Consider the following 16,864-nt stretch of genomic DNA (forward strand, 5'->3'; position numbering starts at 1 on the left):
CAGGGTCAAGGGGGTCTGCTGGAGCCAATCCCAGCCAACCAAGGGTGCAAGGCAGGAAACAAACCCCAGCCAGGGCGCCAGCCCACCGCAGCACAAGAAGTCTAGATTCTAGATGTCAATCAATTGGTCTGTAGAGGGAGAAAAAAGAGAGGCATTAAGACACAGTGCCAGCCATAGAATTCCCTTTAGCTGTCCAATATGCACTTGTCACGCATGTGCATCAGTGATCACCCATTAAGTTTTTCCCAGGTATGTGATACCACCCTTGGCAGAGAAAAGGTGCTGCCACTAACTGTCTTGTCCTTTTCTTCCTCCACATTACAGAGAAACCGCCTAGTGAGGGCAACTGACTCCGCTCCTTCTGGTCTTTGGGCTGTACAAATTGGACTGGCCAGAAGGAGGCTTTACTTCTATCCCAAGCGACCAGAGCCTACGAGCTCTGTGACTTTCAGACAGAACACAAGAAAGCCTGATTAATACCAGCAGCATTATCTTCATGGCAATAGTTTTTTTCCTTTTTCACCATTAAGTGTTGTTTTGTTTGGACTTAGAAGTAAACGGGGACAACAAATATATATATTGTGCGTGCTGCAGGAGATGGATGGGCATCCCATAAGGTAATTTCTTGCCCAAATGGGGTGCCGTAAGAAAAGAAAGTAGGACAAGCTCTCTGTCTGGATTGGAGAACCAGAAAAGACACCAGCAACTAGGTACTATGTCCCCCAATATGCTAGAGGGCAGTGTTCCTGTGGTAGCAAAACCCCAGAAGCCACCAATGACCCCTAAACCTCAGACAAAATATTACCCAACACAACTCTGCATTTAAAATAATGCATTTTTATTTTCATTACCTCCTTTTACAGTGCACACAGCCACAAATACCACAGTTTAAGTTAATAAACATCTTCCTGTTCTTCTACACCTCCAGTTCAATGTCAACCATTTCCTCCTGACTTTGACTCCCTGATGTGAGGAGGTGGGCTCATTTTCAAGTAAGACCTGGGAATGCTTTCATTGTCACTACCCTGTATGTTGGGAGCATTTCCTGGTCAGTGTTGTCCTTCCCAGGCAGGGCTGCATTTCTTCTCTCCAATTCTCATGAAGCCCTGTGGGTATCCTGATTGAGAACACCCTGTGGGTGTGTGAACTATCCTGGTATCCACGTCCACCCTGTTCAATCATTATATATACCTTACTCCATCCTAGTCGGGATGAAGATTACAGGGTGTTCTGGCCAGGTTGTGTCTCCATTCCTATAGTTATTCCATTATTGCCTCCTGGCCAGACAAGAAATCAGTCTCCATTTCGGCCAGGATAACCGTCCATCCTCCATGGCCCTTACAGCATGCATTAGAAATAAATGTCATTGTTGTTATTGGACAAAGGTCAGACTGGTTTTTTAAGCATATGGAGCTAACTACTGGACAAATTGGGCTAAAAACCATAGACCTTGAGCGTGTAAGAAGACAAACACAATGACTTTTTTGAAGAAGATAGGCTAAAGTTTTTGGAAGTTATCAATGTACACAGGCTTCAGGCCAAATATCTCAGAAATGGTTTGTGCTAAATGTTAGCATCTTTGCTAGGACGTAGTCATCCAATAGCTCAACACAATGCAAAAAAAGCAAATAATTTTCTGACATAAATTGTAATTTTAAGATGTGAAAATCAATTTTGATTTTTCATAGACAGACCATACAAACACACACAACACACACACAAAGACACACATAGAGAGATTATGCTAAAGTCAGCTTTATTCAATGTTTTGAACATGGTAGAATCAAAGGATGAATTGAAATCGGTAGCGAATGTGTGACCCCATCACCAAACTTGCATGTACATGGAAGTAACAAATAAAAATTAAAGGTATTTCTGCTGGAGTCCGCAGGAGATGCCTTGTTGGGTGTGCCGGTTGAGGACCACTGGTCCAGCTTTGTTTAATGCAATGCCTATTTTTTCCATTTAAAATGGCTTTATTTCTTCTTTATTACAGCCAGGAGCCTTTGATGTTTTGGAACGAGGTCCAGAACGAGGAAACTGCCTCAACTCCAGAGTGCAGATGGTTAGATTTTTCTTCTTATTAGATTTACATTTTTAAAAGTTGTTAGACTGATCACTTGAAATGTTTGTGCACTGCAGTCTACCTCTTGTGAAGAAATTTACAATGGCATATGTAAATCTGTAAAACCATACATTAAAGTATGGTGCTATGAGGGTCATTAAGTGACATTAAATGGGGCGATGTACACATCTAGCAAGAGGATGCCAGAAGCATGGGCACCACTAATATGGCAGAGCACAGTCTCTACATCAAGGGTCACATGTTCCTTAAAGTCCTTGTTATATACACAAAAAGGTGTTCACTCCAGACACCAAGGGGGACCGTCCCCAACAGGTTATCAAAGTCTGACTAACCACTACATTGGACAACAATGTGCGACATCCATCTGCCCCACCTAGGCCTCCAAATGGGCTTTGACACTCACTGACCGACAAGGAGAGAGCAATTAAGTGTTCCAATATTACAGCCTCACGCGACTTGGTATAACAGGTGGAACATGTACTGATCAAAAGTGGGCAGTACATAATGGCAAGTCAGAAGAAACCGGACACCACCGTCCATATGCAGGTCTATCAGGAATGTCAGGATGCAGTCATTGCTATCCACTTCATGGAAGGAGCTCGGGTGTTTTGCCCCTATGGTAAGCTTCTTCCACGCTGTGTCCCTTTTATAGCTAACCAGGGTTCAAAGAGCTCCCCTAGAGATGGGGAATTATTTTGGAGGCCTGGCCTGTATGTCATCTCATAGTTTCCTTCAAGTCTAGAGTCCAAAAGTGAGCAGAGGTGACAGCTTAGGAGCAGGAGGAAGAGGCTAAGGGTGAGAAGAGATTTCAGGGAGGTAAAGAAAGGGCTTGTTGATGGCATGCAGACAACCAATCCCTCCTGGTAGACGTGAATTCAATATTTGTGTAGGAAGGGTCCAAAATCAGGGACTTTTTATCTTTGATGTTGATTTTTGATTTGATGTATTTTATTAATCCCTGAGGGGAAATTGTCTTTTCACATGACCTTTAGTGGTCAGAACACAGGGTTGGCCATTGTTCAGCACCTCTGGATCAATTTTCAGGTTAAGGGCCTTGCTCAAAAGGCTCAAGTGCTTAGTTTTTACTTGAAGATCTCCTTTTGATTATACCTCATTTGTATTTTGTTATCATAAATACACCATTTTTTGTATAGACATTACACTTGATGAGAGAACCCCTTACTGGGTGCTTAGTTGTGGCTCTTTTGGCAGACATCACTCCCAGGAGTCTTCTTGGTTCTGACACGGCAAGCTTCTCTCACCTGGATTTGGGGATTTTCTCACATTGTTCTCTATGAAGCTGGATTGAGACCAACAGGGAACAGTTGTTTTCTGGTCACTCCAGAGGAGATGTTTGACTGCATTTAAGTTTGGGCTGTGGCTGGGGCACTCAAGGACATTCACAAAGTTGTCCCTAAGCCACTCCTGTGTTGTCTTTGCTTGGTGCTTAGGGTCACTATCCTGTTGGAAGGTGAACCTTCTGCCCAGTCCGATGTCCAGATTGCTTTGGAGAAGGTTTTCATTGAGGATATCTCCATCCTTTGCTCTGTTCAGCTTACCCTCAACCCTGTCTAGTCTCCCAGTCCCTGCCAATAGATAGATAGACAGATAGATAGACAGATAGATACTTTATTAATCCCAAGGGGAAATTCACAAACTCCAGCAGCACCATACTGATAAAAAACAATATTAAATTAAATAGTGATAAAAATGCTGGTATAACAGACAGTAACTTTGTATAATGTAAACGTTTACCCCCCCCCCCGGGTGGAATTGAAGAGTCGCATAGTGTGGAGGAGGAACGATCTCCTCAGTCTGTCAGTGGAGCAGGACGGTGACAGCAGTCTGTCGCTGAAGCTGCTCCTCTGTCTGGAGATGATCCTGTTAAACATCCTTACAACATGATGTGGTCACAATTGAAATGGTATTGCTCAGATAATAAGCAGTGCTTGGTTACCACCTGAAGTGACATTAATCTTGGTTTCATCAGACCAGAGGATTTTCTTTCTCACTTTCTGAATCCTTTAGGTGTCTTTTTGCAAACTCCAAGTGGGCATTCATGTGTCTTTTACTGAGGAGAGGCCTCTTTCTGGTCACTCTGTCATAAATCTGTTGATTGATGGATTCATGATGCATATGCTTAAATTCATGTGCATGCTGTAGTACAAACTGAGACTCATCAGGCAAGACTTCCAGTCCTAAGTTGTCCCATTTTTGCGGTCAAATGCCCTTTGTTTAGGGATGCCCCTCGGTACGCCACTGGTGTAAAGACCTGTTGTTTGACTGTTTGTGGCCCTTCTGTCATCTTGACTGTCTCTATCTGGTCATTCTCCTCACACCTCCTTCATTAACAATGTGTTTTACTGCCCAGAATCGCAACTCACTAGATGTCTTTTTATTTATGTCACCAATCTTCACAGAGATAGCAGCATGTGAAAATAAAAGAGGGGAAGCTAGAACCAACAAAGATACAACAGTGACTTAAAATCACTCATCTTGCATGTTCCAAAATTTGGTCAATCAACAACTAAACCTCTTGACTGTGTCCAGAGGTCACATGACTTTCTGTTTGAAGGACCAAGCTATTTGCATTAATTAGATGGGGGGACATAACAAAATGGCCCCTGAGTATAAGTGACATTTAGTGACATAGTCAGAATTGGCCCCTGGTAATGGAGCCTTCCTCACTCTGTAAGATCTTTATTGCATTGAATAACACAATTGTATTCAAAGCAGTCTGAATATATTTATTTATATAGTCCATGCCATCCAATATATTTACACATTAAGACACAAAGGTAGAGAAAAGCCAAGCAAAATGACACCTTTTATTGGCTAACTAAAAAGATTACAATATGCAAGCTTTCGAGGCAACTCAGGCCCCTTCTTCAAGCCAGATGTAATCAACCCTAACCCTAACCCATTACATCTTGCCTGACGAAGGGGCCTGAGTTGCCTCGAAAGCTTGCATATTGTAATCTTTTTAGTTAGCCAATAAAAGGTGTCATTTTGCTTGGCTTTTCTCTACATTCATAATGGCTAACACGGTACAACAACCTAGTACTACAGACACAAAGGTGATAGCCTAGTAGTAAATATGCAAAAATCAACAGATGTTATTGTATGAAAAATGCATAGAAAAAAGAAATTAAAACAGAATAAAAGACATTTGGTGCTTCATGTTTCTTGTCAGCTTTTACTAACTTTCTGCATTTTTACTTCTTGCTTCATTTAATCTACAAGTAAGTACTGCTTTACCTTTCTATTACAGTATGTATGCAAAAGTATAGTAACAGAAATACAATAAATGATTTTTAACAGTTTTAACAATGCTTATTTTTCCTTTCTCAGAAAAGAACAGTGAATACTACAAAAAAGAGGTAAGCACTGCATTCTTATAAATATGTCTTCTGGAGTTGGAACTCCTTTATAAAACCACATAGTAAAACAGACTCGAGTTAAGTAGGGGACACAATACAATACACTGTTGGGGTGGGAAAGGCCATTGAGAGTTTACTGTATAGAGAAGAAGCTCTCACTGGCAGTTGAAGAGGTTCTGCACAAACTGGGAAATATGAGGGGGCCAGGTGGTGTTCCAGAAGGGAAATCTTTAGAATCATCAGGGAAGCCAGCATTATCCCTCCAAGATGGCAGCTTGTAAAACCTCACAGGAGACTACTGGGATTGGGATTGTTATTGGCACCTGCCCCTTATTCAAACAAAAGGGTTCATGAACATAGAGGCTAAACAGAGGGTACTGTAGCCTGGCGATCCTGGGATTTTGTAAGGTATCCAGGTATTGTAGGTATCCTCTGCTGGGTTTTCTTAAGGCCATTCATCACTAGTTGCTGAGTAATCCCCAAAAGTGGGTGAATCACAGGTTTATTGACAGAGAGTCAGAAAACACAATGGATTGAAGACACATAGTGAGAGAAAAAGTGAAATACCAATCGCCATCTTTGAATGTAGATAAGTTTACTGGATAAAAAAAGCTTTGAGAAGGAAAGCTCAGTGGGGTTTTACCTTTCTGTTTATTTTGACATTCTGTGTTCTTCCTTTACTCATCCCATTTGTATTTTGAAACAATAAAAAGTCTTCTTTCTGATACAATTGTGCCAAAAAACAAAACAGTCAGTTAGCTCCAGGATCCTGGCCCAGCTGCTTCTTCTGTGGAGTACATGTATATCATGTTCAGACTGTAAAAGAGTATTGCGTTTGATTAATTCAGTATGTAGAGCAGGCAACATGATGGCACAGTGCATCACATTTCAAGCGTCCTTGATGAGACTCTGTCAGTGGTGGATGTCTCTGTGGAGTTTGCATGTTCTCCTCATGTCTATATACATTTTCCACCTACATACCTAAAGAAGGGCAGGTTATGTTAATTGACCCTACATGAGGTGGTTATGTGATCAATTGGGGGACGGGTTCCTTCATTGCATCAGTTTGGCACGATTGGCTTCAGCCCCCAAGATAATGAACTTGATGAAGTGGGTTGGAGAATGCTGTGTTAGTAATGCACAGAGGTTGACACTGCTGCCTAACAGCTCCAAGGTTCTGGATTCAAATCCTAGACCTGATCGCTATGCTTGTCAGTTTTTAAATTGACTTTAAAATCTTGTTGCTAGTTTTTAAATCTTTACATGGCCTTGCTCCCGTCTATTTATCTGAATTGTGTGTTTTACACCAGCCATCTAGAGTGCTTAGATCTTCTGGTCAGTTGTCCCTTGTTGTCCCTCGTACCGAGTGTCAAACTAAGGGGGACAGACAGGACTTTGGCAGCCGCCACTCCTCGCCTGTGAAACTCTTTACCTCGTCACATAAAGGAGACGTCTACAATTCAAAACGAGATTAAAGACTCATTTCTATTCACTTGCATTCTGTCACCTTTAGTAATACTGATGGTTTCCTCATTTTGATTATGTAACATTACTTCTATTTATTATTTATTTTATTTCTATTATGTTATTCATGTTAATTGTATGTTTTTCTTAAATTCTATTATTGTAAAACACTTTAGCCACAGCATTCCGATGTTGTTTTAAATGTGCTATATAAATAAAGTTGAGTTGAGTTGAGTTGTTATGATTGTGTTCAGCTTATAGTTTTTTTACTCTTATTTGGAAGCATATTTCTTACCGATTATTTAAACGTTATAGTTTTTAGGATGCTGAATCCAATTCTGATGTTAGTTTTCCGTTTCACTTTCTTTTCACCTGATTAGAACTCATACGTGTATTTTTCTACCAGAATTACAGCGCCGCTATGGTAATCGGATCAGAGACAGCGACTCGTGACGTCCACTGCATGACAACATAAAGGTCATGCTGCGCACTTCCTCCTCGTTTGCTTTGACATTTACTGCTCTGTTTTTCAGCTTTAGTCATTCTGGCATTCAGTTCTTTGGCTCTGATTTAGGATTTTGTTTTGACTTGACGAAAGATCGGTCTGATTACCTGGTTAAGAACGTGTTGTATTTCTGTTTTTACGTTTCATCTCCTGATCTTCAATTCAAATTCATTCTGGTATTTTTTAATAGAAGACAATTGAAGTGGAGTTTTCACGTTCTCCTTGTCTCAGCGTGGTTTTTCTAGGCACTCCAGCTTTATCCTAAAGATGAACACATCAAGGTGGTTGCTGTCAATGAGATGTTCCTGTGTGGGTGTTTGAGTGAGTGCGTCTTCTTCACTACCACTCATGCACCAATGGCAGCCAACATTCAACAAACCTACATTGTAATATAAAGGTAGACAGAATGACTAGATGTGTATTTGTATCTGGTTTCATGAATAGAGGAAAGTAAGCAAGACTGTCATGAGACTCATTCCTCTCATTTATTACTTTATCGCTTGCATGTTGTGATATAGGCGTTATATTGCGCCTGACCCGGCACAGACTGACCCAGTGGCACGTGTAAAATCCAAACAGACTTTATTTTTCTTCAGCTGGAGGGCACATCTTCCCCGTAATCCTTCCAGCCACAACACATTCCCAAAAGCACTTAATTTGGACAACACACAACTCTCCACCTTGGCACCACCACTCCTCCCAGACAACCTCGTCCTCTTCCTCCCGATTCTGGCTTCTGAGTGATGGATGCTGGCCCTAATTATAACCCACCCGGAAGTGCGTCAGGTGCTTGATCAGCTGTTGCTAATTGCACTTCCGGGCGGTGCTATAGAGGTGTCCAGGTTGGCTCCGGGATCCATGCAGCACCCCCTGGCGGCCACCCCAGATCCCCACAGGGTTGGGGAGAACTTCATCTCCCATGGAACCCTGCGAGAAACTGAGGCACCATCATCAACCAGGGAGGCTGCCACCAAGCGTTCCGAGGGAGGTACTGAGGAGCCCATGGCTGCTCCCCCGGAACATAAGTAGAAGGGGCGTCCTGGCCGCCAGCCACAATGCATATGTCAGTCAGTCATTATCCAGCCCACTATATCCTAACACAGGGTCACGGGGGCCTGCTGGAGTCAATCGCAGCCAGCACAGGGTGCAAGGTAGGAACAAATCCCAGGCAGGGCACCAGCCCACCACAGGGCACACACTAGGGACAATTTAGGATCACCAATGCACCTAACCTGCATGTCTTTGGACTGTGGGAGGAAACCCATGCAGACACGAGGAGGACATGCGCACTCCACACAGGGAGAACCTGGGAAGCAAATGCAAGTCTCCTTACTGCGAGGCGGCAGCGATACCACTATGCCACCGTGCCGCCCGCATGCATTCATATGTTCACTCTGTAAAAGTCATACAATACATACAACAGGCATCTCTTTGTGTCTGTAAACTAGATTGAACAAACGAAGAAAGCCTTGCTGCGATCACGCGTGAAGTCTTCGATATGCCTGGAAGGGTAAGTCAGCATTTCATCCATTAATGCTAATGTTATCATTTATATTATTTTCAAAGCGGTCTTATATAATGAGACACAAAGGGGTCCTGCCTATAAGGAAGAGATGAGATTCTTTGACTTCTTTGAGTATTAATAATGGTCATTTTGTTTGGGTACAGTCTTTTTTATTTTTATAACCACTGGTCTCCTTTTAGACATGCTCTTCATCTATAGATAAGTGCTTCTGCTTTAAGAATTCCAAGAAGCATCTTAAATGTATGCTGGAGGAGCTAGCTTTAAGGCAGAGAGTGCTTTATTAATCTTTTCCATGCTGTTCGCCCTTATCTGCCCCCCAGCAGCCTTTCCACATATACTGTTAATAACAGCCTCCTCCCAAATGCAACAGTTTACGCTTGAAAGAATTTTTCTCTTCAGCCCACATATTTTTTTATAACAGTAAAAAAAAAGAACTTCTGTTACATTGAAATTGTGATAGTCTTTGTTATTCTCAGCCTTTTTGCCAATGGACTGGCTGGCACAGGCTGTCCAAGCCAACAGAAGAGGCTTTGGTGCATAAAAGCATTTCTCGTTTCCTTTATTGCCTTTCTTTATTGGCAGAGGAGAAATGGTGGATTTTTTTTATTTAACAGCCTTCCATGTTGATTTTGTCTTTGTCAGCTTAAAATGCATTGGTAGGCATTGTGCCACTTAGCAGCAGAGTAGCTTCTCTACAGTACATTAGGAATGAACTTAGATTTATAAAGTCCCTCTGCTTGTGACTTGGTGCCCTGTTACTAAGTAATGACGGAAGTAACTAGTGTTTTAAAACTGAGACAAATTGATTAGTATCCCCTTTAGCCCTGTCATTACCTCATCCTGCGTGAAGCATCTACACTCTTGACAAGCCCCTAGCACATTTTACTGCCTTTAATTCACTGCCTTAAATTAAAAACATAGATCTTGAACCAAGACCCAGACTCCATGCATATGGCACCAGTGAGGGATGCTAGAAGATGGTGGCTTTAGAGGGGGCTCTCAGTTTCATACATTTTTAACAATGAGACCTTTGCGTTTTCTGGCAGCTTTTTTAAACATTGTGAGCAGTACCAGGTGCATGATCCCATCATGTCAGGATGCCTGCCCAGTAACCCTTGGATAACTGACGACACAATGTACTGGACAATGAACGCTGACTTGTAAGTCATCATTTATTGATCACATTTTATACTTTCTTAATATATATAAGTCATCTGTTATTAGTATTTTGACTCTCAACTCTAGGGAGCCATGTTCAAATTGTGGTCCAGTTCGTATCTTCCAATATCCAGGAGGGCTTTCTCCCTCAAGACATATTATAATTAATAGCCAGTAAAAGCAAATGTGGAGATGTGAGAGCATGCCCGTTGACAAACTGGCACTGCATTCAAGGCGAGTCCTGATATTACATTCAGTATTCTTGGGAAGGGCTCCCCAGAATGCCGTAATTGAAAAAGCAAGTTAAAAAAAAAAACGAAAGGGTGGATAATGTAATTGATTTTTTTTTTGTCCATCTGAAAATTAAAAATGAATCGATACTTTATTCTCTGTTTAATCTGATAAGGGTGGCAACGCCAACTAAAAAGCGAGTAGAGCGCTGGGCCTTCAGTTTCATGGAACTCATTCGGGACCCGCTTGGACACAAAGAGTTTGTACATTTCTTGGAAAAAGAATTCAGTGGTAAGTAGTTGTGACATTTAAGTATTATTTGTATTGTTATATCTAGTACTACATTGAAAATGAGAATCTACCCTGGAATTAGTTAAGTCTTATAATTGCTTTAGGGTGGCACGGTGGCGCAGTGAGTTGCGCTGCTGTCTCACAGTTAGGAGACCTGGGTTCGCTTCCTGGGTCCTCCCTGCGTGGAGTTTGCATGTTCTCCCCGTGTCTGCGTGGGTTTCCTCCCACAGTCCAAAGACATGCAGATTGGGTGCACTGGTGATTCTAGTGTGTGCTTGGTGTGTGTGTGAGTGTGCCCTGTGGTGGGATGGATGGATTGCTTAATTCTGTCAGTCAGTCAGTCAGTCATTATCCAACCTGCTATATCCTAACACAGGGTCACGGAGGTCTGCTGGAGCCAATCCCAGCCAACACAGGGCGCAAGGCAGGGACAAACCCCGGGCATGGCATCAGCCCACCGCAGTGCTTTATTCTGCTATTTACTAAATTAATCCTAAACCAAAAAGTAATAATTAAGTAGTACTGTACCAGTACTGATACTTTCGGTATCTTGTCTTGTTTCTCATCCGATTCCCCATGCTGGCGCCCATCTGTTCCAAGGTGTGAATGAAGGACTTGATGGATCCGCTTGTGTTTGCATGTGAATGTGCAATCAGCCAAGCACCTCAATAAACCTCAGAGCAGAGTGTGTACATTCCCACGTGCACCTGCGACTGCATGGAACCTGCACACTCCAAACGATTTCCTTAATTGAAACCGCCTAACGCCACAAACATCTCTTATCTCACTTTTAAGCCAAAAATCAGTTTTGTCAGGATGAGTTGCAGGCTGATTGGACCGAGTAGCCGGGGATGTCAAATTATAGAATTGGGGGTCAAAGGATTGCACCAATTTGCTATGAGTATATAAATGAAGTTTGTGACTGGAAATCATACAATGTGATAAGGCCCTTAGATTCACCAGTGTCCCATCTACAGTTTTTCCTCCCTTGTGCCCGTAGTGTTCCTCAACAACCACATAATGAAAAAAACAAGCTTAGAAAAAAGGAGAGCGACTACAGAATGTTGGATCCAACAAATGGGAATTACAATATTCTTAAGGGTTTGCTTAATTTCTAAGGACATCTACAGTGGGATGGAAAAGTTTGGGCAACCTTGTTAATAGTCATTATTTTCCTGTATAAATCGTTGTTTGTTACGATAAAAAATGTCAGTTAAATATATCATACTAGCCAACCCGCAGCGTACTATCGCGCATAATCAAACGGTTTTTAATGATTTTTAAGCACAGAGAGAAAATTAACATTTGAAAAATCGGAAATGCAACATTGTAACAATGTACGGAACAAACCAACACACAATCGCCGGTGCGGCGCTCAGGCACGGAGGGTGGAACGGGAAGAGAGGAGAAGGACATCCACTCGCTCCCTCCGTCATGCTAGTCTGCTGATTTTTCGTCCAGTATACAATGCCTGCTCATGTGCCCACCTCCAACTCGTCACTCGAGTCGTTGTCGTCTTTGTACAGTCCAGATGCAGCTGTGACTCACGTAGACTTTTCATTGCTCTGTGCAACGGTAATGAAACAGAGGCACATGGCTTATTGGTTTTTAAAGACTGCTTCCTTCATTGTGTTTTAACCTCAGTTTTAAAGGATTGTTTTAAGGATCCCATGGGATACCCGTCGCAAACTGTTTTACACGCTGCATGTAGCGATCCACTTCCGCGAGAAACGTGCCTCTGTGAACAGTCAACATGGCTCAGAGCTACATGTGGACTCTACGACAGATGAACATAAATGACACCGTTTTTCCTGTGTCGTCGTGTCCGAGTTGGTGGGCGTGGTTCTGCAAGTTGTCGTCGTATCCAATGGTCTTAGAGTTGGTGGGCATGGCTGCTTCCTGCGAGCGCCATAGGCGTCTCACTTGTCAGTGGCTTAGTGAATCCACGCCCCTTCAGGCGTGCTTTCCATGGTTGTCTTGCCTTAGTGAATTATATATATAGATAGGAGACACACACAGTGATATTTGAGAAGTGAAATGAAGTTTATTGGATTTACAGAAAGCGTGCAATAATTGTTCAAACAAAATCAGGCAGGTGCATAAATTTGGCCACCACAAAAAAGAAATGAAATCAATATTTAGTAGATCCACCTTTTGCAGAAATTACAGCCTCTAAACGCTTCCTGTAGGTTCCAATGAGAGTCTGGATTGTGGTTGAAGGTATTTTGGACCATTCCTCTTTACAAAACATCTCTAGTTCATTCAGGTTTGATGGCTTCTGAGCATGGACAGCTCTCTTTAACTCACACCACAGATTTTCAATTCTATTCAGGTCTGGGGACTGAGATGGCCATTCCAGAACGTTGTACTTGTTCCTCTGCATGAATGCCTTAGTGGATTTTGAGCAGTGTTTGGTCGTTGTCTTGTTGAAAGATCCAGCCCCGGCGCAGCTTCAGCTTTGTCACTGATTCCTGGACATTGGTCTCCAGAATCTGCTGATACTGAGTGGAATCCATGCGTCCCTCAACTTTGACAAGATTCCCAGTCCCTGCACTGGCCACACAGCCCCACAGCATGATGGAACCACCACCATATTTTACTGTAGGTAGCAGGTGTTTTTCTTGGAATGCTGTGTTCTTTTTCCTCCATGCATAACGCCCCTTGTTATGCCCAAATAACTCAATTTTAGTTTCATCAGTCCACAGCACCTTATTCCAAAATGAAGCTGGCTTGTCCAAATGTGCTTGAGCAGACCTCAAGTGGCTCTGTTTGTGCTGTGGGCGGAGAAAAGGCTTCCTCTGCATCACTCTCGCATACAGCATCTCCTTGTGTAAAGTGCGCGAATGGTTGAACGATGCACAGTGACTCCATCTGCTGCAAGATGATGTTGTAGGTCTTTGGTGCTGGTCTGTGGGTTGACTCTGACTGTTCTCACCATTCGTCGCTTCTGTCTATCTGAAATCTTTCTTGGTCTGCCACTTCGAGCCTTAACTTGAACTGAGCCTGTGGTCTTCCATTTCCTCAATATGTTCCTAACTGTGGAAACAGACAGTTTAAATCTCAGGGACAGCTTTCTGTATCCTTCCCCTAAACCATGATGGTGAACAATCTTTGTCTTCAGGTCATTTGAGAGTTGTTTTGTGACCCCCATGTTGCTACTCTTCAGAGAAAATTAAAGGAGGAGGGAAACTTACAATTGACCCCCTTAAATACTCTTTCTCATTATAGGATTCACCTGTGTATGTAGGTCAGGGGTCACTGAGCTTACCAAGCCAATTTGAGTTCCAATAATTAGTTCTAAAAGTTTTGGAATCAATAAAATGACAACGGTGCCCAAATTTATGCACCTGCCTGATTTTGTTTGAACAATTATTGCACACTTTCTGTAAATCCAATAAACTTCATTTCACTTCTCAAATATCACTGTGTGTGTCTCCTATATGATATATTTAACTGACATTTTTTATCGTAACAACCAACGATTTATACAGGAAAATAATGACTATTAACAAGGTTGCCCAAACGTTTGCATCCCACTGTATCAAAATATAATAGGATATTCCAATCTGAACCTTTATTTCATTGTTTGTTAATCAACCTTGAAAATGAGCAGAAATGAATCTTTCTCTTGTTTCATTAGCTGAGAACCTAAGCTTTTGGGAAGCATGTGAAGATGTCCGCTATGGAGAATATTCAAAAATCCCAGAGAAACTGGAGAATATCTACCAGTAAGTATTGATCACATGATCATCATTCACAAAGGGTTGTTTTTTTCATTTAAACAACATTTGGTTGCTTGCTGATCCTTCCATTGGTTAGTTTCAAACAGTTTAACAGGAGAGCTCTCTAGTAATGTCACCTCATACTTGAATAGACACTATGAATGACCGCGAGGCACAGGTTAATTTAAAAACTGAGCACAGGCAGGTAGGGATAAACGCAACAGTAACTCCAAAATGACACAAAGCTTTAGCCGTCACTCTGAACACAGCTACCCTAGGCCTTCAGCACCTGTCTCCAAGTGGGGTGGACTGTCCACTCGCCCATCACACAACCAAACATACCAAATCAAAACATACCTCCTGCCTCACTCTGTCCACTCTGGCCTTTCTTCCTCCTGCCTAGGAGTCTTTGTCGCCCTCTTTCTTCCAGATCTAGACTTAATAGATATCTGCTGTGAAGCAGCTTCATACTATCCCAAGACCACTTCCAGGCAAGCCCGATATTTAAGGTGGCCTTTCTTTGGCATCATGAACACTACACTAGCACTCTGCCCAATGGTTCCTGTTCTTCTTACACCCCTGAACCTTTTGTAGCTGCATAGAGTTTTGTTTTTCAGGAAGCAGTCAGGTAGGGGAAAAGTAAGAGGATTGTCCTACTTCACATCTTAACAAATATCACATTAATAGTAAGATGGTTCAAACATGGGTGTTCATGCGTAAATCACATCTGGGTTAGCCAGTGCAACTCCAAAATTAGCTGCTTGCTGGTGGCAGCCTTTTCTCCATACTGACTTCTGAAAGTAAAGTTCAAGTGGCAGTGTCGGTTTTCCCTTTATCTTTGACTTGCCATGTTTTGCTTTACCACCAGTTTCACCTTTGCCATCACTTATAGATTCATCAACCATCCCCAACAGCTACTTATGTTGAAAAGACATTTTGCAGATAAATCACATTTATTTAAAAAGTTCATGTTTTGTCAAAAGAGACATCCATCCATTTTCCAACCCGTTGAATCCGAACACAGGGTCACGGGGGGGCTGTTGGAGCCAATCCCAGCCAACACAGGGTGCCAGGCAGGAACCAATCCCAGGCAGGCCACCAACCCACCACAGGACATACACACCCACACACCAATCACAGACCAGGGACAATTTAGAATCACCTAACCTGCATGTCTTTGGACTGTGGGAGAAAACAGGAGTACCCAGAGGAAACCCACACAGACATGGGGAGAACATGCAAACTCCACGCAGGGAGGACCCGGGAAGTGAACCCGGATCTCATAACTGTGAGAAGCAGTGCTACCACTGTGCCACCGTGCCGCCCCCAAAGAGACATGTGTACTGAAAATTGTTCTCATCTATATTCAGTATGACAGCCCTGGCAATGGAAATGGCTTATTCAAGATTACTTGATAGGGACGGAGACTAAACTGGGCAATACAGCCCACTAGAGGGTCATTTTATCCAAGCTCATCAGGCGTACACACTCACTGCACCCCCTTTCGGGAATCGAACCTCGGATGTCATCGGCGACGCCTCTTATGTTGCACCACGGCATGTGGTTCGTTTATTTGACAGTATGTAGATCGGGGTAATTACATTCATGGCATTCGTAGTCTGAATCACAATCTGATTGTATGGGTGGTTACCTACCAGGTAACGCTTGTGACTCTGACATCCGAGGTTCGAGTCCCGAAAGGGGGTGCAGTGAGTGTGTATGCCTGATGAGCCCAGAATCAGGGCGAAACACGTGTCGCGTACTCTGCATTATTTGACAGTAAAACTATATATATATATATATATATATATATATATATATATGTACAGAAATACCATATCCCAATTGAAAACCTGCTCCAGGCACCGTGAATCTCAGACTGCCTGAAGAATCACCTTCCAACAGGACAGTGACCCTAAGCACAAAGCAAAGACAACACAGGAGTGGCTTAGGGACAGCTCTGTGAATGTCTTTGACTGGCCCAGCCAGAGCTCAAACACAACTGAATATCTCTGGAGAGACCTGAAAACAACTGTTCATCAACAGTTCCCATGCAACCTGACAGAGCTTGAGAGGATCTGCAAAGAAGAATGGCAGAAAATCCCCAAATCCAGGTGTGTGAAGGCTGTAATTGCTGCCAAAGGGGCTTCAAGGAAGTGCTAAGTAAAGGATTTGAAAACTTGTATTAATGTGAGATTTCAGTTTTTTGTTTTTAATAAATTTGCAAAAGTTGTCTCGATGAGGAGTAAAATACTTTTTGCACAAGGCTGCGAAATAACAAAATATGAAAAAATGGAAAGGTTCTGAATATTTCCTTAAGTTAATGATATAAATATATAAATATGTATCTGTGTGTATGTGGTATGTGATCCATTATTATATTTATCAATTTTTATAGATATAGTTATACAGTAGCTGTGCTACCAGTCTATGATGAGTAAGTCAATGTGGACCTCAGCATATTCTGCATTAATGTTTGATGTAAACCTTCTATTGGAATGT

General features: G+C 42.4%; 1 protein-coding gene across 1 annotated transcript in view; it reads left to right on the plus strand.

The window, feature by feature from the left end:
* rgs11 (regulator of G protein signaling 11) overlaps positions 1-16,864 on the plus strand; it is a 52,385-nt gene that overhangs the window by 29,337 nt on the left and 6,184 nt on the right. The window contains exons 8-13 of the mRNA XM_039776053.1: positions 1,997-2,065; positions 5,443-5,466; positions 8,884-8,945; positions 10,007-10,120; positions 10,525-10,640; positions 14,281-14,368. Of these exons, the coding sequence (XP_039631987.1) occupies positions 1,997-2,065; positions 5,443-5,466; positions 8,884-8,945; positions 10,007-10,120; positions 10,525-10,640; positions 14,281-14,368 (473 nt within the window). The remainder of the gene's footprint in view (positions 1-1,996; positions 2,066-5,442; positions 5,467-8,883; positions 8,946-10,006; positions 10,121-10,524; positions 10,641-14,280; positions 14,369-16,864) is intronic.

The sequence above is a fragment of the Polypterus senegalus genome, chromosome 13 (genome assembly GCF_016835505.1).
Source record: "Polypterus senegalus isolate Bchr_013 chromosome 13, ASM1683550v1, whole genome shotgun sequence".
NCBI classification, from domain to species: domain Eukaryota; kingdom Metazoa; phylum Chordata; class Cladistia; order Polypteriformes; family Polypteridae; genus Polypterus; species Polypterus senegalus.